This window comes from Jaculus jaculus, chromosome X (assembly GCF_020740685.1).
Source record: "Jaculus jaculus isolate mJacJac1 chromosome X, mJacJac1.mat.Y.cur, whole genome shotgun sequence".
Lineage (NCBI taxonomy): Eukaryota > Metazoa > Chordata > Mammalia > Rodentia > Dipodidae > Jaculus > Jaculus jaculus.
This window is the reverse complement of record NC_059125.1, coordinates 120623715-120648373: the sequence shown is the minus strand read 5'-3', so window position 1 is coordinate 120648373 and position 24659 is coordinate 120623715. Positions and strand designations below refer to the sequence as shown.

Here is a 24659-nt window from a genome sequence, read left to right as displayed (position 1 = left end):
CTGAGGATGCTAGCCAATAGAGCTTCAGGTATTTGAGTTGATATTAGTGTGACACATATACTGCAAACCCCTTCATACTGAAATTTGTGATTTACAACACTTCAAAATGTCCTACTGCTGGGCATGGTGGCTCACACCTTTAATCCCAGCACTTGGGAGGCAGAGGTAGGAGGAGCCCTATGAGTTCGGGATGAGCCTGAGACTACATAGTAAATTTCAGGTCAGCCTGGGCTACAGTGGGACGCTACCTCAGGAAAAAAAAAAAAAAAAGAACAAAACAAAACAACAAAAAAAAAACAGTAGTTAGGCTGGAGAGATTGCTTAGCAGTTATGGTGCTTGCCTGCAAAGCCTAACGACCTGAGTTTAATTCCCCAGTACCCACGTAAAGCCATATGCACAAGGTGGCACATGCATCTGGTGTTCACTTACAGAGTCTGGAGGCTCTGGGGCACCCATTACTTCTGTCTCTGCTGGACATGGTGGCACAGACCTTTGAACTCAGCACCCAGGAATCAGAGGTAGGAGAATCACTGTGAGTTTCAAGCCAGCCTGAGACTACATAGTGAATTCCAGGTCAGCCTGGGCTAGAGCGAGACCCTACCTCAAAACAAAAATGCCTCTTTGCTTTTATATTGGTTTATTATATGTATATAACTGATATGTATTTAATCAAATATAGCACATAAATGCATATGAACTGAATTTATAACACCCCTCATAGGAAAACCAGACCTTATATAAACTTGAAATGCTCAAGAGTAAATCTGGGTTCCATTATTGTTAGATTTTAGAATCTGAGCTCCATAAGTACCTAAAATAAAACATAAGCTGATGTTGAAAAATTCTTAACAGACTTTAAGATGTTTCTCATATTTTTAAGCTCTCTATTCTATCCCAAAGGATATGTTAAACCCAGCTCTTTATTTATATACAAGATTACTTACTCAGAATTTTCCTTTGTAGATTTATTCCACTTGGGGACTACCACAAAGTTCTCTGTGCAAACTAGTCAAATGCCTAAGCTTGCCTCTCGCTATTGACCTTATCATTCCAAAAAAGCATTTCAGAAGAAATAAACAAGTATTTGATAAGCCGTCATGCTTCTTGTGGGCTTGCTGACACTTTTCCAAAGAGAGATGTATGCCTGGAAATATATGCATTTTTCTTCTTTGACTCAGCATCTTACAGATGTACATAGCGTAACAATATTTTACACATGGCAAGGATGTGATCTTTATGAAATAGTGGACACTATTACATACCTGGAAATAACAAAGATGTTCATGGTAAAAAATAAAAAAAAAAGTTAAGTGAACCTGCTAAGCAAAGATGGAAGAGCCTCATCAACTAGAAAATCTGACAACAGTGAAATTAGAAAAGCACTTGCCTTTTCCAGGGAATGACTCCAAGATACGAATGTCTTCATTGGTGCTTTAGTTTATTAACAGCTTCTATTTCTATATATATTAAAGGAATCATTTAAGACCAATTAGGTAAAGAACTTCTAAATACTTTCTTATAATGTGAAAGGCCACTAATGATTACAGAAAGCTTTTTGGGAAAGATACATGCAAACATCACTCATATATTTAGGATTATTCCAGAATGAGCCAATTTCATAGAGCTAAAAGTTAGTTACTTACACTAAAATTTAAACTCAAACTATAAGTAATTAAAAAGTATTTGAACATATACCTTTTAATTATGAAAGCAGATTTTTTTACATTCCTTTATAAGATAGTGATGCTAGTTCTTCAAGAATGGTAAGCTGCCCACAATACCTCATGGTAACTATACTTTACCTTTGCATCTCATGGCATCAGTGACAAAGAGTAGCTCTGTCTCTCATGAGTTTGCTCATTCTTCTTTTTAAATATTTTATTTATTTATTTATTATAGAAAGTGAGCAAGAGAGAGAGAAAGAGAAGTAGAGAGAATGGGTATGTTAGGTCCTCTAAACACTAGAAATGAACTCCAGACATATGAGCCACTTTGTGCATATGGTTTATGTGGCTACTAGAGATCAAACCTGGGTCCTTAGCTTTGCTGACAAGCTCCTTAACTGTTAAGTGATATCTCCAACCCAGTTTGTTCATTCTTAACCATGCTCACAACATTCATGTTGAAATCCAATATATTAGGGTATAGTGAAATTTATCCCTTTACTCTGCATGGATTATGGACCAGAGGGATTCATTCTGCCTCTAAAAGCAGATTTAAATACACACTGGGAACTTCACTTATTGTTGTCTTGTTCTTTTAATTTTATTGTCCCTTATTATTAGTTTTCTTATCTAACTGAACAATAAACTGCCTTAGGTCAAGAAACAGCTGTTTTTATTTCTCTTCTCTGTAGTTTCCTGTTATGTTCATGGAGTCAATGAATTCTAAGATCTCCAAAGCAACTTGGCATATGATAAATCACCACAGTCACAAAAAAACAAACGAGAGAAGAAAACAGAGCATACAATTCTAACCTGTATTTAGGTTTCAATGGCTCAGAAATGCTAAAAAGTAATGTAACCATAAGCTTTCCAATGTTCTTATAGAGTTACCTAGTTATAAATCTTTTGGCCATAGACCATAGCTGCTGAAGATTCCCTTCCAAATGAAGTTGAACTTGTTATAGAAACAATTGGTAGGCTAGGAAAGTAGCTCATTCAGTTAAGTGCTTGTCTAGCAAGCATGAGGACCTGAATTCTACCCCAGAACACAATCTCTCCCTCTCTCTCACTCACATACACACACAAAGTATACAGCCATGATAGCATGTACTTGTAATTGGGCACTGAGGAGGGAGAGACACAAAAATCCCTAGGGCTTCTTGGCCAACCATGATAACAGAATTAGTGAGCTCCAGGCCAATAAATAATCCAGTCAAGGAAGGAAGAAATGGAGGAAGGGAGGGAGACTTTGTTTGAGAGAAGAGAAGGGAGGAAGGTAGACAACATTCCTGATAACACCTGAGGTTTGCCTCTGACCTCTTCCACATTTGCACAGACACACATGAAGGAGGAATTGGAGCAGATAAATGACAAGAAGTAAACTCCCTTCACAGGATCTTGCATAATTGTAAAACCTGTAGCATCAAATACAAGAAGCATTTAAAGTGTATCTTACATTATAGAATCGTAAACTCCAGATCAGTCTGTGGAATTTCATTTATTTATTTATTTGCAAGCAGTGAGAGACAGAAAGAATGGGCACACCAAGTATCTAGTGGCTGCAAACGAACTCCAGATGTATGTACCACTTTGTACATTTGACTTTATGTGGGTGCTGGGGAATCAAACCCAGGTGGATAGGCTTTGCAGGTCAATACCTTAATCACTGAGCCATCTCTCCAGCCCAGTCTGTGGCTTTTTGTTGGTTTTGTCTAGAGACAGGACGTAATGTAACTGAGGATGACCTTGAACTCCAGATCTTTCTGCGTCTACCACCCAAACACTGGGATTACAGGTGTGTGCCACCAAACCCACCTGGCTGATCTATGGATTCAACTGTCCTGCAGTAGGACTCTAGGCAAGAAGGTTGCTCTCAGAGATAAATACACTTCACTCTTTATCTAATACTTGTTTTAGCACACAGATTCACAAATCCAAAGGAGCCTGTGACACCATGGCTAAGAGGCAGCTGCACATGAATACCTTTTCACACATAATACATCCAAGCAAAAATCTTAATAAGTCACTATCAAACATTTCACTAACATTAAGGTTTAGACCAAAAAAAAAAACCCGAAGAGTATTTTTATTTACATTTGGCAAAAATTGACCCTAGTCTTTTACAAAGTATTCATTGTGCTTTAAATTATGTCCCATTGGTAAATATAGTAACTAAAAATAACCTCAGTAATTTTTTTTTCCAATCCTTACTTTAAAGCCCTTCATTATCTTCAATGCTCATTTCAGCTTTAACATCAGGTTATATGCTTCCATGGCTGTAATATGATGGAGTTAGAAATGCACTTAGAGCTTGCTGAGCTGTATTATCTACAATATGTAAGACTTTGCATATGTTTAAATTATTGAAAATAAAGTACAATGTGTTTTATTCTTCTTCATGGTGTTTTCAGGCAGACATCAGAATCTCTTCTTCCTAAATAAAAGTATGGCAAAAGAAATCAAGTAGAGATAAGTTTACACAATATTAAAACTACATGTTAAAACAAAATTGTAAGCTTGAATATGAAATTCAAGATGAGGCATGACAATGATATACCTGAAGCAACTATTACCTAATACTGGATCACAAGAGATGGCATAGCAGTTAAGGAATTTGCCTGCAAAGCCAAAGGACCTCAGTTCCATTCCCCAGGACCTACATAAGCCAGAGGCACAAGGTGGCACATGTGTCTGGAATTCGTTTGCAGTAGCCGGAGGCCCTGACATGCCCATTCTCTCTCTATATCTCTCTATCTCTTTCTTTCTCTCTATCTCTTTCTTGCACTCTCAAATAAACAAATAAAATTTTTAAAAAAGAATTGGAATGTTTGTCAGAACAATAAAAAAGCTATTTTGTAAATTAAAAGCTCTATTGTAAAGGCTAGCTATTCATTAATTTAATTAACTAATTGGGTTCCATTCCTGAGCCTAGATCCCTGTCAAAGAATATAAAAACTTATTTTTATCAAATATACTAATTATATAAGTCAAGGCATATCATCTCACTGGAGACAAATTATTAACCTCTTTTAATAGACAACCAAACAGTTAGCCAGGTGTGGTGGCACACACCTTTGATCACAGCATTTTGGAGGCAGAGGTAAAGGATCACCATGCGTTCAAGGCCACCCTGAGACTACATAGTGAGTTCTCATCAGCCTAGGCTACAGTGAGACCCTACCTTGAAAAACCAAAAAAAAGTGTTTGAGGGGAACTAGGTAGAATAAGACAGAACAAGAGGTATTAAAATATAGTGGCCTCAGAATTTATTTTTTACATTTTTATAGTGTTATTAAAACACATAGAGGCTATGGCACATAGCTAACATCTACTTTCTTGTTGCCTTTATTTCAAGGAAGGGTCTTTCTCTAGCCCAGGCTGCCCTGGAATTCACTATGTAGTCTCAGGGTGGCATCAGATTCACAGAAATCCTCCTACCTCAGCCTTCCAAGTGCTGGGATTAAAGGCGTGTGACACCACACCTGGCTCTTGTTGCATTTTTCATACAGAAGTTCCAGGTACTTATATGGTTATGACTAGGTTGACCCCTGACCCTGGGTTTCCAGATTCTCAAAAATGAACAATAAGCCCTACTCAAAGTACCTTGTGTGCTTCTATCCGAGGACTTCTCAACTGGATACTTCAGAGGTATTACAATGCCTTGATCTGGCTTCTGAAATGCTGAAATAAGATTTTTTATTTTCCGGAAAAATCTTTTATGTACCCCGGGTGCTGTCTGGAAAATAAAAGGCCAACCAAATTATTTATTTACCTCATAATGCTACAAAAAGCCCTATAAAATGTGTGTGGGATGCTTAGAAAGAGGTAACATATGTGTGACTTTCTCAAGCATTTGAAAGCATAAAGCAAGAGGGAAAATAACATTCCAAAAGAGCTTACTTTTTGTTTGGATGAATTTCCCTGCAAGAGGAGCTAATGAGCTGTCATTTCAGTTCTCCCAAGGGTGGTATTAGTTTATACACATTCTTGCTCATAGTCCGGCCCTCCCTGCCTGCTACCCATCACACATCCACAACCTCTAAGGGTACACAGGCCATTACCCACAATGAATTCACTGAAAGAGGGGATGCAGTTAAACAGAAAAAGCACAGATCCTACAGGCCATTAATAAAGAGCCTGAGGAACCAAAACAACAACAAGCAACAAGCTGACCTTCTGTCATCATTTCACAATATAAAACACTACCCTGGAAATTAAAATGTAACTGCTATGATACATACAAAGCATGGCTAGTTAGTGCTCACACTCCTGTACCACATGGTATGTCCCTCTTTATCCTTCATATAAAATTTGCTCTTGAGAATCTTTCCTTTCTTCCTAATTTGTTCTCACAGCCAGCACTACACTGTGACAAGGATTACTCTATGACATGAAAATGAAAGTCTATAGTTTGCTTTTGTTTGTTTGTTTTAAGAGATCATTATTTTCAGATGTCTATTAAAATGTATTCCTTCCCTGACATCAGTTCTTTTGAAAAGATACTGCCCAAGATTGACAATTTCCCACGAAAGCTTATGAGCCATGCTTTAGGCATCGGCTTAAAACTGTCATTTTACATAAAATAAAATAGTACTGTGACAAGCAATTGGACAATGACTAGTCTGTTTTTTAAAAGATTTTTTTTCTGCTATTCCATCTGGGAGATTTTTTTTTTTTAAATAAGAGCTGTTTGGTTTTTCTCATTTAATGAGGAAACATGAAAGTTGGCATGCAGACTTCTGTCAACGAGGCAGTGTGCTAGAGATGACATACTGTCCATAAGTTACTGTTGGTGGCTGCCTACTTTGGGCTAAGTAGTGTTTGATGAAGACACTGCAGAAATTCTTTGTAGCTCTCAATTAGTGCCAACTCATACACTTCTGTAGATGCAGTTCAGATTCCCACCCAGCTCCCTACCCATGGTCACAACAGCTTCCTAAATTTCCATTGAGATCTCATTAAAAAAAATATATTATGGCCATTCTTACAGAAGTCCACATAGCTCTTTGGCCCAAAGACAGAATCTCTTAATTGCAAATATGGGCCATATATACAAAATATCTCCTAATGTCTTCCTTCAAGCACTATTTTAAAAAGATTTTAAACACTTTCCCATCTCTTGCCTTCACTATTTCCTCACACATTGATTATTATTGGCTGTTTGGGCTATTTTCATTTGACAGATATAAACATGAAAAGTAATTATCTTACCTAAAGTAAATTAATAAGCTTGTCTGTGGTCACACAGCCAATCACAAACAGCAGAACTGTCTCTGCCACCCTTTCAGACGATGACCCAACCACAGAGCTTCTAGTGATGCTAAATTCACTAGCCAGGAGAGAAACTATTGTGACCCAGTGTGGAACAATTTCAAACCACACTTCATTTAAGCTATTTCTTGTGGCTTGTAAAACCATTTTCCAGATACATCATTTTTATGGGGACTGAAAGTGGAGTTAAGGCTTTGTTATCCATGCTGGCATAGAGGAATTATGGCACTGGATGGATAGACGAACATGAATTTGAGTGGCTATGTTTCCTTAGCAAATCACTGAACTAATTCATGATTTTTTTGTGCTAAAGTTAGTGGGAAAGTTGTTTTTGTTTAATGATCTCCTGATGAGAAAATACCCAGAAAGGCCCAAATTAGCAGTACACATTTTACAATGCTCTACTGAAAATACATTACTATATGACAATTCATCAACATTTTAGCCAGAGACCTATGAGTTAAGTTACACTTGGCAATGGCATACTAAAACTAAAGGTACAAATGATACTTGTCTTATATAACTCAACAGATCGAAGGCTCAGTTTAGCCACATTCCTCAAAACATGTCTCAGACTTCCCTAGATTTCAAACACAATCTTTACTCAGAGGAGGAAGCTCCATTGCCATGATTTCCCCCACAGTGGGGTGAACTAAAATATCTATCATTTTGAAGAACATTTACCACAAGAGTCATTCCACTGACAACTCTTATCCTGTCAGTGAACTCAGATAGAATGTGTTTCCCACACTGTCACCTTAGTTATTCATGCAAGTATATTTTGGATCCCAATTGGTATTCAACATGCTCTAGAAAAATTCCTTTCAATCAGGTGGTATGAGCTCTAAGGATACACAGTATTTTAAGATTCATTTTAGTAAGAAGGCAAAGTTAGTAGACAAAAAAAAAAAAAAACTGCATTATGCACTTCAAGAAAATGAAATTGACCTGTTTTGCAGTTGGGAATAATCTATGCCAATCTTCTGCTCTCTTAGTGCAGATAATTGCAATATTCTTATATAAATAGAATCAAATCAGAAAATAGGATGAGGACACATTAGTGCTCAATAAGCCCACTCCTCCTTAACATGACCACAAGCATGTAACATTCTGCATATGATGTTCTATTTAAGGGAGGGAAGCAAGCTTTAAAACAAGGTTGTTGTTAAACTGTAAGAACCTAAATTCCTTTCCATAAAATATTCTCTATTGTGTACCTGAAAGGTAATCTTAAGGGAGATGGGTTATTTTCTGGCCATCTCCTATACAGATATATTCATAGATGATAGATAGATCAGATATATTATACATATATTATACATAGGTATTCTTCATTGCTTAATCACCTCTGCAGTGATGCAAACAGTTGTTTGAAAAAAATGAGCAAGTTTAATTTTGATTACTGATGGTATAGATTTTTCCTTAAGTAATTTTATAGTATTATCCTAATAAAAAGTGACAATGTGGTCAGGAAAGTGCAGCTAGACATGAAGGGAAATGTGGCCAAAGTATATTATATACATGTATGAAAATGCCCTTATAAAATCTGTTGCTGGGCTGGAGAGATAGCTAAGCAGTTAAAACACTTGCCTACAAAGCCAAAGAACCCATGTTTGACACCCCGGGACCCACATAAGCCAGATGTACAATGGGGAGCATGCATCTGAAGTTCATTTGCAGTGGTTGGAGGTCCTGGTGCACCTATTCTCTCCCTCTCCCTCTCAAATAAATAAATAAATAAAAATATTTTTTAAAAATCTGTTACTATGTACAATGAAAATGTGGCAATCAAAAATCAAAAATGAGGGCGGAAGAGATGGCTTAGCAGTTAAGGCACTTGCCTGCAAAGCCTAAGAACCCAGGTTCTATTCCCCAGAACCCACATAAGCCAGATGCACATGGTGGCGCATGCATCTGGAGTTCATTTGCAGTGTGGCTAGAGGCCCTGGCATGCCCATTCTCTCTCTCTCTCTCTCTCTCTCTCTCTCTCTCTCTCTCTCTCTCTAATAAATAAATTAATTAAAAATTTAAAAACTAAAAAAATTAAAAAATGAGCCAAGTGTTGTGGTATACACCTTTAGTCCCAGCACTTGGGGAAGGGGGCAGAGGTAGGAGGATTACTATAATTTGAGGACAGTCCAAGACTGGAAAGTTAATTCAGGTCAGTCTGAGTTAGAGAGGAACCCTACCTTGAAAAAGTCAAAAAAAAAAAAAACAATGAGTGTGGGACATAGCTCAGTGGTACAGCACTTTCCTAGCATAAATAAGTCACTTATTCTGATACCTAGCACTGCAAAGAATAAGTAAAAGTTTCAAAGAAATAAAGTAATAATGTACTTTAAAACTTGTCCTAAACTATCTCAACAATTTAAAATGTGTGTAATCTGTAATTTGCACTTTCTTGTTCACTGATTTTTGTAAGGTTTAGAGTCATTTCAATTTTTTGTCTACATGTTAGAGTGCAGTAAATGAATGTATTATTATAGAAGTAGATATTAGCACTTATGTTTCCAAAGATCATAGTGAAGTACTTTCACTATAAACATAAACTGTTATAAATATCAGGAAACCAGCAAAAGTATTTGAATTTGAATATGCTAGTTGTGGAGACCTAAGTGATTGGTAAAATGGGATACACTACACTACTCTGGTACATTGAAGTAGAATTTACTCTACAGGCATTTCTTGGAATGGTCCTGTTGCTTTCAAATGTTCTCAGTCACAAGAAACCTTTTGTTCTGAAGAAATATTAGTCAGAGTCCAGTTTGTAAGCAAGCTAAAAGGGCACTTCTCACTTGAAGCCGAGGTAGGTACCCAGAATATACCCACTTACCTCCTTCTCTCCTTCAACCTCAGGAAGTCCCAGAATAGAAGAGTACTATGAGTTTGTAAAACATACCTTCACACACTATGATGTCCCCTCTTCTATATTCCAAATGACATGTCCCAGCCAAGAGTCTTGCCTTCTCACACAGAGCAGCCTAGATTATCTGAATATTTGGGAAATCTTCTTTTCTTTGAGTCTTGTTTTAGACAACTGAACATTAGACTATTTACAACTATATTGTTCAGCAATTATCAGTAGTTCCGATTATTGCAGGCTTATGTGCCAGGCTCTGTGGGTAAAAGCACTTTTACTCCTCAAAATGAGTACTGTGAGCAAAGGAGTATTTGTAGGCTTATTTTACAGGAGAAGAAACAGAAGGTGAAAAAGATGGTTCAACAAAACATAACTGAACCAAGTCAGTCATATTGGGAAAGAGGAGAGAGCCAACTTAGAACCTGGGTGCACCGGACAACAAAGCCCCAAGATCTTATATTGTTGTTTATTTTATGTTAAAGCTCCTCAATTATATTATAGACTATTTGAAAATAACTTTTGTAATACTTTTTAATACACAATAGCACCAATGTTTGAATGAATATCATTCAGTAAGTAAGCATGATTTCATTATTTTACCTATTTCATTTGCTCCTTAAAATTTCATACAGGCACTAAAAGTTGGGTATTCTCTTGCAGCTTTCATCTTTCCCAAAAGTCATGCCACTCAACACAGTAGCTGAACAGGACTGGAACCAAATTTTCCTAAAGGCTTCTTAATGGTTCATGAGCAATTTTAGAGACGAGCTTTAGTGCTTCAAATATGATAAATATTTTGGTAATGTAAGATATGGCTGCTGTTTTGTAAAACCAACATAAATTTCAAAACACCTCCCTGATAACCAAAGAAGAAGGGGAAAGAATAAAGGAGCTATACCTCAGCACTCCAAGAACCTGTTTCGGTCTGGGATACTCGGTATGTATAAATGTAACCTTGATACCTGTGAAAGAATAAATTCCCATTACTGAAAAATGCCAAAAGAACAATGGATGCTCTCATCTTGACCTCACTTTTACCTATAAAGGTTACATATTCTGAGCAGGGCATGGTAGCACAAGCCTTTAATCCCAGCACTTGGGAGGCAGAGGTAGGAGTATCACCATGAGTTTGAGGCCACCCTGAGCATAGATAGTGAATTCCAGGTCAGCCTAGGCTAGAGTGAAACCCTACCTCTGAAAAAAGAAAAAAAAATAATAAGGTTACATATTCTGGGTAAATGTGGACAACTTCCTTGCAGTCACAGAAAGTAAAACCAATGGATTTAACTAACTTGCATATTATACCAGCGAAACCAGCATTTCCAGGAATCTCTTATTTTAAAGTGTACAAAGCTTGACAAAAAGTATATACTCATGCAATGGTGGCACACAGCCTTGGTGGATAACCAATGGCTTTCTGATTGGCTAAGAGATCTGCTCAGTGGAAAGAAACCCATATCTCTAACTGGGAACCAGGTCTGGATCCTATGGAGACAAAGATTATGGTCTCCATTGTCAAGCACCTACTAGTCTTTGACTAAAAGAGAGGATACATTATCAAAATCTCCCTAAATTAATAAGGCTTATCCAAGTTAACCTATGCTGACTTCACTCTCCATTGGAGAATCTGTTTTTCTTTTCCAGAAGGTAACAAGACCCGAGGAGATAAAACACCCCCCTTGCATTTCAGCCAAAGCCCAGGAGAAACCACAGAGCAAGTGGGGAGATGAGCAAGAGTGCTACTTCCATAGTGAACCTGACAAGCAGCCACAAAGTGAAGGAGACAGATGCTGAGGATACTCAGAACATACCAAAGCAGAAATCCGGAGGATCCTAAGAGCTGATCACTGAAATAGACTTAACACACCCACCAAGACTTGGGGAATTTTGTTTGTGGAAGAGCAGGGTAAAAGATTGTAAGAGCCACAGGTTGTGACATCATGCCCAGAGGAATTGCCTCCCTCCAATAACTGACTGCTGCTCCCACAATGCATAACCCCATGGGGTATACCAGCAACCCCACTGAAGAGGCCCCCCAGTGGAATGGCGGCAAGGAGGAAGAAAAAGATGGTACCAACACATGATGTATCCATACAAAGTATGTTCTTAATTAAAAAAGAAATCCGCCAGGTGTGTGGCACATGCCTTTAATCCCAGCACTTGGGAGGCAGAGATAGGAAGATCAGCATAAGTTTGAGGCCACCCTAAGACTACATAGTGAATTCCAGGTCTGCCTGGGCTAGAGCAAGATCCTACCTCGAAAAACAAAACAAAACAAAAAATAAATCAATATATCTAATAATAAAATTAAAATAATAGTAATAAGTATACAATATTATGAAATACAACTTCTCCTGATATTACTTTTTATTTCTAATAAGCAATAATATATTATTACTATAGAATTCTATAAAATATTACAATAATAATTATAATAATTACAATTTAAAAGTAGTACTGCATCATAAAATATTATTCAGTCTTTAAAACTAATTAAATTTGGGCTGGAGGAATAGCTTAGCAGTTAAGATGCTTGTCTGAAAAACCAAAGGACCCAGGTTTGATTCCCCAGGACCTACATAAGCCATATGCATAAGGTGGTCCTGCATGCATCTAGTTTCTTTGCAGTAGCTGGAGGCCCTCACTCTCTCTCTCTCTCTCTGTCTTATAAATAAATAAAAAATATTTTAGGGGCTGTAGAGATGGCTTAGCGGTTAAGCGTCTGCCTGTGAAGCCTAAGGACCCTGGTTCAAGGCTTGATTCTCCAGGACCCACGTTAGACAGATGCACAAGGGGGCGCATGCGTCTGGAGTTCATTTGCAGTGGCTGAAAGCCCTGGTGTGCCCATTCTCTCTCTCTCCCCCCTCCCTCTCTCTCTCTCTCCCTCCCTCCCTCCCTCCCTCTCTCTCTCTCTCTCCCTCTTTATTTTTTTTAAATATTTTTTTATTTTTATTTATTTATTTGAGAGCAACAGACAGAGACAGAAAGAGGCAGTTAGAGAGAGGGAGAGAGAATGGGTGCGCCAGGGCCTCCAGCCACTGCAAACAAATTCCAGACACGTGGGCCCCTTGTGCATCTGGCTAACCTGGGTCCTAGGGAGTCGAGCCTGTAACTGGGTCCTTAGGCTTCACAGGCAGGTGCTTAACTGCTAAGCCATCTCTCCAGCCTTCTCTCTCCCTCTTTCTCTCTCTGTCTGTCACTCTCAAATAAATAAGAATAAACTAATAAAAATTTTTAATATTTAAAATTTTATTTTTAAAAACTAATTAAATTCTGTCATTTTTAGCAACATGCATGGAACTGGAAGATATCATGTTAAGTAAAATAAGTCAGACACAGAAAAAGAAAAACTACGTATTCCGCCTTGCATATGGAAGCTAGAAGGTTGATCTCAAAGAAGTACAGAATACAGTACAGAGTCTGCGAAGTATGTGAAGAAGGCAGGAGGAGGAAATAGTGGTTCACTGGTACAGAGGTGAGGATGGAGAGGAAAAATTAATTCTACTGTTCTATATCACAATGCAATAACTATGACTTACAACAACTGTAATTGTATAATTCAAAATAGGTTGTTGAGAATTTTGAATTTTACCATCACAAAGAAATGATAAATGTCTAAAATGGCAAACATGCCGATTTCCCTGATGTCAGCAGGACACAAGATATACATGAATTAAAACGCATCTCATAATTATGATACAATTATATATCAATTAAAATGAAAAAATAAGGCTGAAGAGATGGCTTAGCGGTTAAGGTACTTGCCTGCAAAGCCAAAGGACCCAGGTTCAATACCCTAGGACCCACATAAGCCAGATACACAAGGTGGTGCATGCATCTAGAGTTCATTTACAGCAGCTGGAAGCCCTGGTGAACCCATTCTCTATCTCTCCTCCCCTTTCTCTCTCTCTCTCAAATAAATAAATAAAAATAAATAAAATAAGGAAATAAAGAGAAAAAATAAATGTAGCCAATACAGTTAAAATACTAAGACAGTAAACATTGTTCCCTACTGCTGCTTATAGGCATGTTGCAAATCTATAATTGAATTTTGCTATATGCCAAAATTTTACACAGTCTATTAGTCTGCCCAGCTGCCATAAATAATATAATAAACTTATTGTCTTAAACAAAATAAATGTATTTTTCACATTCTACAGCCTAAGGTCAAGATTGAGGTACCAGCAAGGATGGTTTTCTTTCTGTGGTCTTGGCTCTTTACTTTTGAGGACCAGAAAAGAAAAATTCCCTCTTCCTATTTTTGTAAAGCCCCTAATCCTATTAGACTGGGACCCCTCTTTCCTCTTCCTTCTTTCCTTCCTTTCTTTCTTTCTTGCTTGCTTTCTTTCTTTCTTCCTTTCATTCTTTCTTTCTTTCTTTGTCTCATAGTCTTCTATCTCAGCCTTCTAATATCTAGGATTACAGGCATGTACCACCATGTCCAGATATACACCCTCATTAAACCTTACCATCTAGAGATCTGTCTCCAAATAGATTCCTACTGGGGATAATGGTTTAAACACATTTGGAGAGTATACAATTCAAACCATAACAAACCACTCTTGGCCCCTAAATTTTTTTAATATAAATAGGCTGAGAATTTATCAATTCTTCAGGCTCTGATTTATTTTTTTTTTCACATAATCTTTTTCAGTTTGTTTCTCTTCTTTGCATTTAATAATAAGTTATCTGAAGGAACCAAGCCACTCCTTCAAAGCTTTCTTTACAAATCATCACAGGCAGGAGTGGGGTTAAGGTGTAGGTTAGTGGTAGAGTGCTTACCTAGCATGCATTGAGGCCTTGAAGTTGATCTTGAATAGGACAAAGAAAAGAAAAGAGGTAAGAAGAGGAGAGGATAGGGGAGAGGGGAGGGGAGGGGAGGGGAGGGGAGGGAAGGGGAGGAGAGAAAAATCTAAGCTAACTACCCAATTTTTGTGTGCTCCAGTGATTATTAGGTCTTTGTTCCTATGAGACTGCAGTTACAGACAAGTATGGCCATGCCCAGCTGTTTATATGATTCCTGGAAATAAAACTTCAGTGGTCTCTCAGGTCTCCTCATGCCTTCATACTTGCACAGGAAGTGCTCTTATCCACTTAAGCCCTAAATGGCCAATTTTATTGCTCACAAATTCTATCTTCCACAAAATAGAAACACAGCTTAGACAAATTATTTGCCACTTTTTAAACAAAGACCATCTTTTTGTCAGTTTCCAATAACCCTCATTTCTAATCTAAGCCCTCACTAGGTTGATGTTTTTTTGAAAAGTTATTATTTTATTTATTTGAGAGAGAAAGAGGCACATAGAGAAAAAGAGAATGGGTGTGACAGAGCCTTCAGCCACTGCAAATGAACTCCAGATGCATGTGCCACCTTGTGCATCTGGCTTACATGGGACCTGAAGACTTGAACTTGGGTCCTTTGGCTTTGCAAGCAAATGCCTTAACCTCTAATCCATCCCTTCAGCCCTAAGATGATTTTTAACGTCTACAATTCTACCAACATTATATTTAATGAACCGCATGATTTCTCCAGCCTCTGTCCATTAATGAGTTACAAAATAATTTTCTCCTTCCCTCCCCATTGGTTTTGCTACAGCAACAATTGATCTCATGGACATTGAAAGTAGAATGGGGTTACCTGTGTTCATCTACTTAGGTTGTTATGACAACATGCCATAAATGGGGCGGCTTAAATAGAAATTTATTTCACATGGTTACGGAGGTAAGAAATCCAAGCTCAAGATATCTGAAAGTTCTTTTGCCTTGTAAGAAGCCACCCTTGAATGTACTTGTATGACCTCTGCCTTAATCATGGGTACTTCCTCTTCTTATAAGGTCATGAATCCAGGGCTTAGCATATGCCTCAGTAAGTAAGAACACTTGCTGTGTGAGCATGAAGACCTGAGCACAATTCTCTAGCAACCACATAAAATGCTGGGCATGGTCATGCATGCCAGCCACACCAGTGCTGAACAGGGCAGAAGCAGGAAAGTCACTAGGGCTTGCTTTGAAGACAGTCTAACAAAAACACCAGCTCCAGGCTCAGTAAGACACTCTAAAGAAAATAATGCTGAAGAGGTATAGAGACTAATAGCAATACAGGAGGGCACCCAATATCCTCCTTTGGCCTCCACATGCATTTACCTAAGACACACATATCTGCACATATGTGAGTACATCACACACACACACACACACACACACACACACACACACACACACACCAAATATTACACACAACATATATACCAAAAAATAGACAGTAAAATCACCAATCTTATCAGATTAAGACTTTAGCTACATGAACCATTTAATCTGAATCATTCCTAGGAACCCTATCTCCAAATACAGACACATCGATGTGAGGGTTTTAACATATAAATGTTGGGGTGATAGAGGTTATTCAGCAATTAAGAAGACTTTATGTGCAAGCATGAGGGCCTAAGGAGGTTTGATAGACCACTCAAGTTTGATCACCAGGACCCATATAAACAGCTGGGCATGTTCACACACATCTGTAACGTCAGTTCTGTATGGGAACAGAGACTTGAGAATTTTAAGTCTTTACAACAAACAATACAATTTAAGATCAGTAAGCAAGTCCTTCTCAAATAAGACTGGGCAAAAGAGTGAAGGAGTAGGACCCCAAATGTTCTGCTCACCCCTCCCCCACAAACAAGCACATGGGGTGTTGCATGGGCACATACACATGCACTCATCACAAACATACACACACACACACACACACACACCCCAAAGTATAAAGAGATAGAAAAGTGGATACAGGGCTAGCTGCTTGTTCTAATCTCAGACCTCATGTAAAAAGGTGGAAGGTGTAGTGGGTTTCTGTCATCCCTGCATTCTGACAGCAAGATGGAAGGCAGAGTCAGGAGAATTTCCCAGAACTTCTAGGCAAGGAATGAAAGAAAGAAAGAAAGAAAGAAAGAAAGAAAGAAAGAAAGAAAGAAAGAAAGAAAGAAAGAAAGAAAGAAAGAAAGAAAGAAAGAAAGAAAGAAAGAAGAAAGAAAGAAAGAAAGAAAGAAAGAAAGAAAGAAAGAAAGAAAGAAAGAAAGAAAGAAAGAAAGAAAGAAAGAAAGAAAGGAAAACAGCAGAAGACCAAGAGAATTCCTGCCTCACAGAAAGAACCATGAGGTCCCCAAAACAATGTAGGCCATTGCTAAAACACTTAATTACCTGCCAGAGCTAAAAGATAAGACCCTATTGCTGAGGTCACTACAGGTTGCAGTTACAGAACACTGTAATGCATGCTGGATACAAAAGGGAAACTAGCTCCCTCCTGGCTAGCCCTCAGAGCTGGAAAGTCCTTTGGGGGCTGCTGGAAGAAAACTGTCACCAACAGCTTGAATAAGCAGGGGACCCTGCAGACCATGAAATCAGCCAGCTGGAAAAGAAGGACACACTTGTGCAGTAATAGCACACAGCCTCTGCGGATAACCAACTGTTTTCTGATTGAGCATGAAGCCCCCTTAATGGAAGAGAACTCATATCTGGTACTGGAAACCAAGTCAGAATCCCATGGTTAGGAAACTATTCAAAATTCAGAGAGAAGTCCCACTGCTGTCTGGATAAGAAGAGTGGGTTTGCATACCAAAAATCCCTCAAAATAACTTTGCACACCCTCTTTTAAGTTTTTTTTTTTAATATTTTATTTATTTGACAGAGAAAGAGGGAGAGAGAGAGAATGAGCTTGTCAGGGCCTCCAGCCACTGTAAATGAACTCCAGACGCATGCACCCCCTTGTGCATCTGGCTAACATGAGTCATGGGGAATTGAACCTGGATCCTTTGGCTTTGCAGGCAAATGCCTTAATCATTGAGCCATCCCTCCAGGCCTGCACAGCCCCATTTACCCAAGCTGTCCTCACTCTTGGTTGGAGAATCTGCTTTATTTTACAGATGGCAGAGAAAATGGAGGAGAATCGAAATCCATGATAAGACAAGAAGATAATTGACAGCCAACCATGAGACTTGTCACCTCTTCCACATCTGCCAAGGCCCAGGAGAACTTGAAATAGAAGCAGTGCCTCCAGGGTGATGATGGCAGACATGGTGATCAGTCAAAACCTATCAAAGCAGACATCCAGGGGCTTCAAAGAACTCAACACTAAATTGGACTGCCAACAGGCCTGCCATAGCTCAGAGAACATTGCAGCACAGGGAATGGAAAGATTGTAAGAGCCAACAAAGTGGGTAGGAATACCCTGAGGCACATTTCCCCCACTACCCAATAGGGACATTTTATATATATATATATATATAAAGAAATACTGCTTCAAATGGACAGGATGAACCCAAAAGTTGTCCTCTGACCCACATGCATGCCATGGCACCCATATGCCTGCATTCCACACACGAACACACACACACACACACACACACACATATGCACACAAAAAGTTAAAAAGAAATCACAAGACATGAATTTTGAAGGAACACAGTTTAATCCATAGTAATGCATTGTCTCCTCCAGACCCCTCAAAAATACTATGACCTTCATCATGGAAAATGTTAATAAAAATTGTGAAAAGATAAAAATAAATAAATAAATAAATAAAGCAAAAAAAAAATACTATGACCTTCATACCATGAAATGCACTTTATAGGTGAGGAAACTGAAACTTTGAGAAGTGAAGAAACCAATGCTAGAGCAGAGAGAAAGCGGCAAAACTGTGATGGAATTAGGCCCATATGATTCTACAGCCCCAGTTCTTGATCCCCATGCTAGTGAATGTAGAATTATTATAGCTTACTACACATGGAATGCTACTTAGTTTGTTGAAGAAAGTACAAATATATTTTTTAATTTTAACTGGTGCACAAAACATAAATGTATGTAAATTAATGATGTAAGGGGGTATTTTATGCATGCATATTTTGTATAATATTTAATCCAGGCTGGATATATCTTTTTATTGAGAACTTTAATACATGACCATTACTGTAATTTCGTGTTCCCGTCACAAAAGTCTTTTGACCCCTCTCCCCACCCCCCGACAAGTCCACTGAGGACCCTCCTCTTTCAAGGCAGTTCTTCCTCTATTTTGTTGTCTAAATCCTTTTGTACTACTTTGTCCTTTGTGTTAAAATGTTTATGGGCTCAACACAGTGCAGGTCTTGTGGGAAGTATCAGTAACCACTGGAGGTCATGCATGCACCAGCCAGATCATGTTAGGAAGACAGTGTCCTTAAAGTATACTTTGCCACCCTGTGGCTCTTACATTCCCCACCTCCACAATTAGACTGCATATATCTCTTCAAATATTTATCATTTTATTAAAGTATAAATATGTAAATTCTTTCTTACAGTATTTTGAAATTTAAAGTACATTATTTTTGTCTATCATCACCTATAACTTAATGCATGGTAATCAATCACTTTCCATTCCTCCTCTCTACTACTATTCCCTGGCCACTGATAGTCACCATTTTACTGTCAACCTCCACAAGACCAATGCTGTTTTGTTGTTGTTTTGAATTCTACTTATGAATGAGAACGTGTGATATTTGTCTTTCTGGGTCTGGCTGCATATTTCAATTAACATAGTGATCTTTACTTGCATGAACACCTCTGCAAATGACATGATTTCATTCAATTTATAGGTGATCAGAATTCCACTCCTCAACAGATGGATTCTCAGGTCGTTTCCATTTCTTGGCTATTGTAAATAGTGCAGCAGCAACTATGTGTCTCTTCAACATACAAATCTTATTTTCTTTGGCTAAATACACAGAAGTAGGATTGTTGGATCATACAGACATTCTATTTTTAATTTGGGGGGAATTCCATACTGGTTTCCATAATTTGCACTACTCCTAGCAGTGTACATGGGTTCCCTTTTTCTACATTCTCACTCGCACTTGTTATCTTTAGATTTTTTGATAATAGACATTGTTACTGGGGTGAGATGTAGCTGGGTCTTCATTTCACTGGTGATTAGTTATATTGAACATTTTTCACAATTTGCCTAATATTGCCTTCATACAAAGTTATGCAAACTTTATACTGAATTACTTCAAGTTTTGAAACTGAATATAAATCACTATGACCTTATTTAATGTTTGTTAGTTGTTGTTCTTAGACACAGGATTAGATCAGTAGGGTCTTTGGTTAGTACACAACCAAAGGTTTAAAAATCAATGTGTTAAAACTTAAAAGAACATATGGTGTCAAAATATCAAAAAGAGAGGGTCATGCTTACATTATGGACCACATTTATCAGTAACTCCCTTTAGAATTGAAAACCTTCAAACCTTCAAATATGTGAAATTAAATTGCTATACTTTTAATCAATATCTATCAGTACTGACTACTTCAAGAACTACAAAAAAAATCTAAAACACTCTAATGAGGTTCACTTGATATGGGAAACTAATAAAAGATAAATTTAAATATTGGTATGATCACAAGAAATGTTTAATTTTATTATGAAGATTTACCAGAATGTTTGAGTCATGTATAAAATATGCTGAATAAAGAATCACATTGTTGGGCTGGAGAGATGGCTTAGCGGTTAAGCGCTTGCCTGTAAAGCCTAAGGACCCCAGTTTGAGGCTCGGTTCCCCAGGTCCCACGTTAGCCAGATGCACAAGCGGGCGCACGCATCTGGAGTTCGTTTGCAGTGGCTGGAAGCCCTGGCGCGCCCATTCTCACTCTCTCTCCCTCTATGTGTCTTTCTCTCTGTGTCTGTAGCTCTCAAATAAATAAATAAATAATGAACAAAAAAAAAGAATCACATTGTTAAACTCTTATTTTAATTAATTGAAATCTATCTCAAAGTACACTGATTTTAGGTAAGTTCTCCACAGGGAACAAAAAAGAGATTTGGTTTTAGTTTCACCATAGGAACTTGAAACATAGGGGTTTAAGGGACTTTCTTAAAGCTACTTAGAAAAATAATGGAATCAAAGAATAGCATAGGTCCTTGGTTCCATTTTTCTCTATGGCAAACAATTAATGGGAATAATTCAGTAACATTAAGTATAATGTGAAAACGGCCTTGTTTAAAATCTTTGCAACCAAGCAAGTACAATGGTGGCAACATTCTAAAGCAGTTGGGTTCTAAACATACATGAATATGTCGCCTTATTATTCCTCAGCTTCATTTACTCACTTACTCAAAATAAATGAGTATGTTTTGAAAATTGTTTCCTACCGTATCTGATCTTATCTCACTTTCAGTTAAGCAGCAGGAACCTGAGCACCACTTCAAAAGCTCTTACCTCCTTCAGCCTCCAAACAAACTGGTGTCAATGACACATAAAACTTTCTCATGATTAATGCATCTGATAGTAACAAATTAGCAACCTCTAACATCTTGAATTCTGAATGGACAACATCTTCTCACCCCTCACATAAACCAGCAGTTTATGATTTCTCCACCCCACACACGCCTATTTTTGAAGTCACAGAATTTCTTAACCAAGGATCCCCTGTAGCCAATTCTCATTATAATGTGTCATAGGTGGAACAGATCTCCAACAGCACAACTCAAAAAGTATTCCTAGGGTAACAGGACTGGAGCGTCTAAGAAAGCACACTGTCAGGACCCAGCCCGGACCTGCCAAATCAGAATCTGTGTTTTAAAGAAAGTTTTTTTAAATATTTTTATGTATCTATTTTTAATATTAATATTTTAATATTTTATGTGTCTGTTTATAAGGAGAGAATGAGAATGGGGATGCAAGGGCCTAGTGCCACTGCAAACGAAGTCCAGACAGCAGTGCCACTTTGTGCGTCTGGCCTACATGGGTACTAGAGAATCGAACCCAGACTGTCAGGTTTTGCAAGCAAGCAATTTAACCATCGAGCAATGTTTCCAGCCCCAGAATCTGCATTTTAATTAGATTTCCAGGTGATTTTGTACAAATAGTGAAGTCAGAAAGATTAAATGCAAAGAGAACACTTACACATCCCTGGGAATATTGATAACAACTTCTATGTCAGGCTGGCTTATTTCACTTACCAAGGTCACTTCTGTCCCACCTCCCCCTAGTTCCTAGGACGCAGTTTTATTTTTACTATAAGCTTAAGCTTTGTCAGTTGTTTCAGTCTTTAGAGAATAAATAAATAATACCATCAAAGTAGAAAGGAGGCTATTTGGGAAAAAGGACAGGGACTAGAAGAAGAAGGGAATGGACACAAGGTAAGATTAATGGAGCAGTAAATATGATCAAAATATGTATGTAAATATTTTCAATCAACCCATTATTATGCACACTATACACTAATTTTAAAAAAAGCCGGGCATGGTGGTGCATGCCTTTATTCTCAGCACTTGGGAGACAAAGATAGGAGGATCACTGTGAGTTTGAGGCCACCCTGAGACTATATAGTGGACTCCAGGTCAGCCTGGGCTTGAGCAAGATCCTACCAAGAAAAAACACACAATGAAATACCATTCATCCTCAAAGAATGAAATCCCTCATTTGTGATAAGGTAGATAAACCAGGATTACATTGTGTTAAGTGAAATAAGCAAGAAAGAGTAAGACAAATATTGTAAGATATGAATGTATGAAATAAAAAAAAAACATTGAATTCACAGAAGTTGATAATAGAATAGTAGTATGGGGACAGTGAAGAGTAAATGAGAAAATGCTGATCAATGAGCACAAATTTTCAATTATCATGTCCACGCAATTGCCCTTTAAATACTTATCTGTTCATGCCCATCTAATAGTGCTGCTCTCACCTTTGGATAAAGAAGCTTCTCTTTTCAGATGGGGGTGACCAATGGAGAGATATAAACCTCATCAAAGTGCTAAGGAGTGACAGTGGAGTGTCCAATACTAAGAGAAACATCTCTATCACCCACTCCTCCAACACTCAAGGATCATTGTGGAAGAGGTGGTACAAATAATGTAAGAGTCAAAGGATGGGGAGGAGTACTTTGGAATCCTGTCTTCCAGACACAAAGTTGTTTTGTTATTTATGCCCCACTCTGTCTGTCCTTACCTGCACAATATCCGCCTAATGTGAGGGCAAAAAAAGCATGACATCAAACAGGAGAGAAACTACTTAGAAAGAAGCAGGTGTTCAATGGAAGGGAGATATTGAGGGGGAACAAAGAATGGTGGTGGTAGGAGATTATGATCAGGACCCATTGTGTATATGTATGGGGGTTGTCAATAAAAAAGTTAAAAAGAAAACTGAAAATAAGCCAGGCACAGTGGTGTACTCCTTTAAACCCAGCACTTATGAGGCCAACGTAGGAGGATCGCTGCAAGCTCAAGGCTATCCTGGGACTACATAATGATTCCAGGTCAGCCTGAACTAGAGCAAGACTTGACCTTGAAAAAACAACAATATTCTTTTTAAAAACCTGAAAATAAATTTCTATTAGATGGAAGGAATAAGCTCAAGAGGTTTCCTGCACAGCATGACTACAGTTGATAACAATGTACTTTATTCACAATAGTTTCCAGGAGAAGATTTTAAGAGTTCTCATCACAAAAAAATAAGTATATAAGTTAATTCATGTTATTTACTCAAGTTACTCATTAGAATATAATATACATATACACATTTAAAATATCATGTTGTATGTCATAAATTTATACAAGTACTATTTCCAAGTTTTACATATATTAAATATAAAGAAAAATAAAGAAATTAGAACAGAAAGAATTATTCTAAAGTATACTAGAATTCAAAGGTACTAGAATCTTGTGTTTTCCACAAAAGAAAGAAAGAAAAATATTTAGTACAGAAACCATATTGGCATAAAATGATGGCACATGTAAAATGTGGATTCTAGGAAACACCATACTAATTACAACTACTCAAAACTGTCTGTCCCTTCATGTGTAAAATCAAGAATAAATTTAAATCAATGTAATGCCATTCTTGCATATTAATTTTACCTATAGATTTATTTAAGTGACTAGTAAGATTTTTAAATTATTTATTTCTTATTTATGAGAGACAGACAGAATGACAAACAAACAGAGATAATGGGCATGCCATGGCCTCCAGGCACTGCAAACGAACTCCAGACATATGTGCCACTTTGTGCATCTGCCATTTGTGGGTTCCGGGGAGTAGAACCTAGGTCCTTAGGCTTTTGCAGGCAAACACCTGAACTGCTAAGCCATCTCTCCAGCCCCATAAGATTTTTTTATAAGTAAAAAATACAGTTTGGAACTTTACAAATCACAAATCAGGAAAATGTAATAATTATTTTTAAAAATTGCTACATGCTTTATAGGATTAGTTTTCCTCTAATTCTCTCTATTAATACAAATAAGTCCAAGAGATAGATTAATTGTCACTTTTTTCTCCCTTTCAGATGACTTTCGGACTTGAAGATTAGCTTAGAATGTAAAAAAATGTATGCTGAAAAGAAACCCAGAAAATAAATATTTGGTAGAGAACACTAGAGTATTTTAAATTGTTGCCATTAAATCATATTCATAATAGCTTTCATTTTAATGATTATAAAGCATGTGCTTATCTAGTAGCTGATATTAAAATTGTTCTTTATTTCATTTAAAGCTGTCCCCTAAGCTTTAAAAAAAAAATTCAAGGGCTGGAGAGATGGCTTAGCGGTTAAGCGCTTGCCTATAAAGCCTAAGGACCCCGGTTCGAGGCTCGGTTCCCCAGGTCCCACGTTAGCCAGATGCACAAGGGGGGCGCACGCATCTGGAGTTCGTTTGCAGAGGCTAGAAGCCCTGGCGCGCCCATTCTCTCTCTCCCTCTATCTGTCTTTCTCTCTGTGTCTGTCGCTCTCAAATAAATAAATAAATAAATAAATTTTTAAAAAAAAATTCAAATTAGAAGTACACACTAGAAAGCCATTCAATCTATTTTTATTTTCTTAGTAGGTCAGTGTAGTGGACAGACCT

The 24659-nt window shown here is 37.7% G+C and overlaps 1 protein-coding gene across 1 annotated transcript in view; it reads right to left on the bottom strand.

Annotated features, from left to right (window-relative positions):
- Positions 1 to 4061: 4061 nt before the first annotated feature.
- Positions 4062 to 24659, bottom strand: part of Sh2d1a (SH2 domain containing 1A) — a 31623-nt gene continuing 11025 nt past the window's right edge. Inside the window, exons 2-4 of the mRNA XM_045139943.1 lie at positions 10695 to 10758; positions 5269 to 5401; positions 4062 to 4099 (exon numbers count right to left, since the gene is read on the bottom strand). Coding sequence (XP_044995878.1) covers positions 4062 to 4099; positions 5269 to 5401; positions 10695 to 10758 — 235 coding nt within the window. The remainder of the gene's footprint in view (positions 4100 to 5268; positions 5402 to 10694; positions 10759 to 24659) is intronic.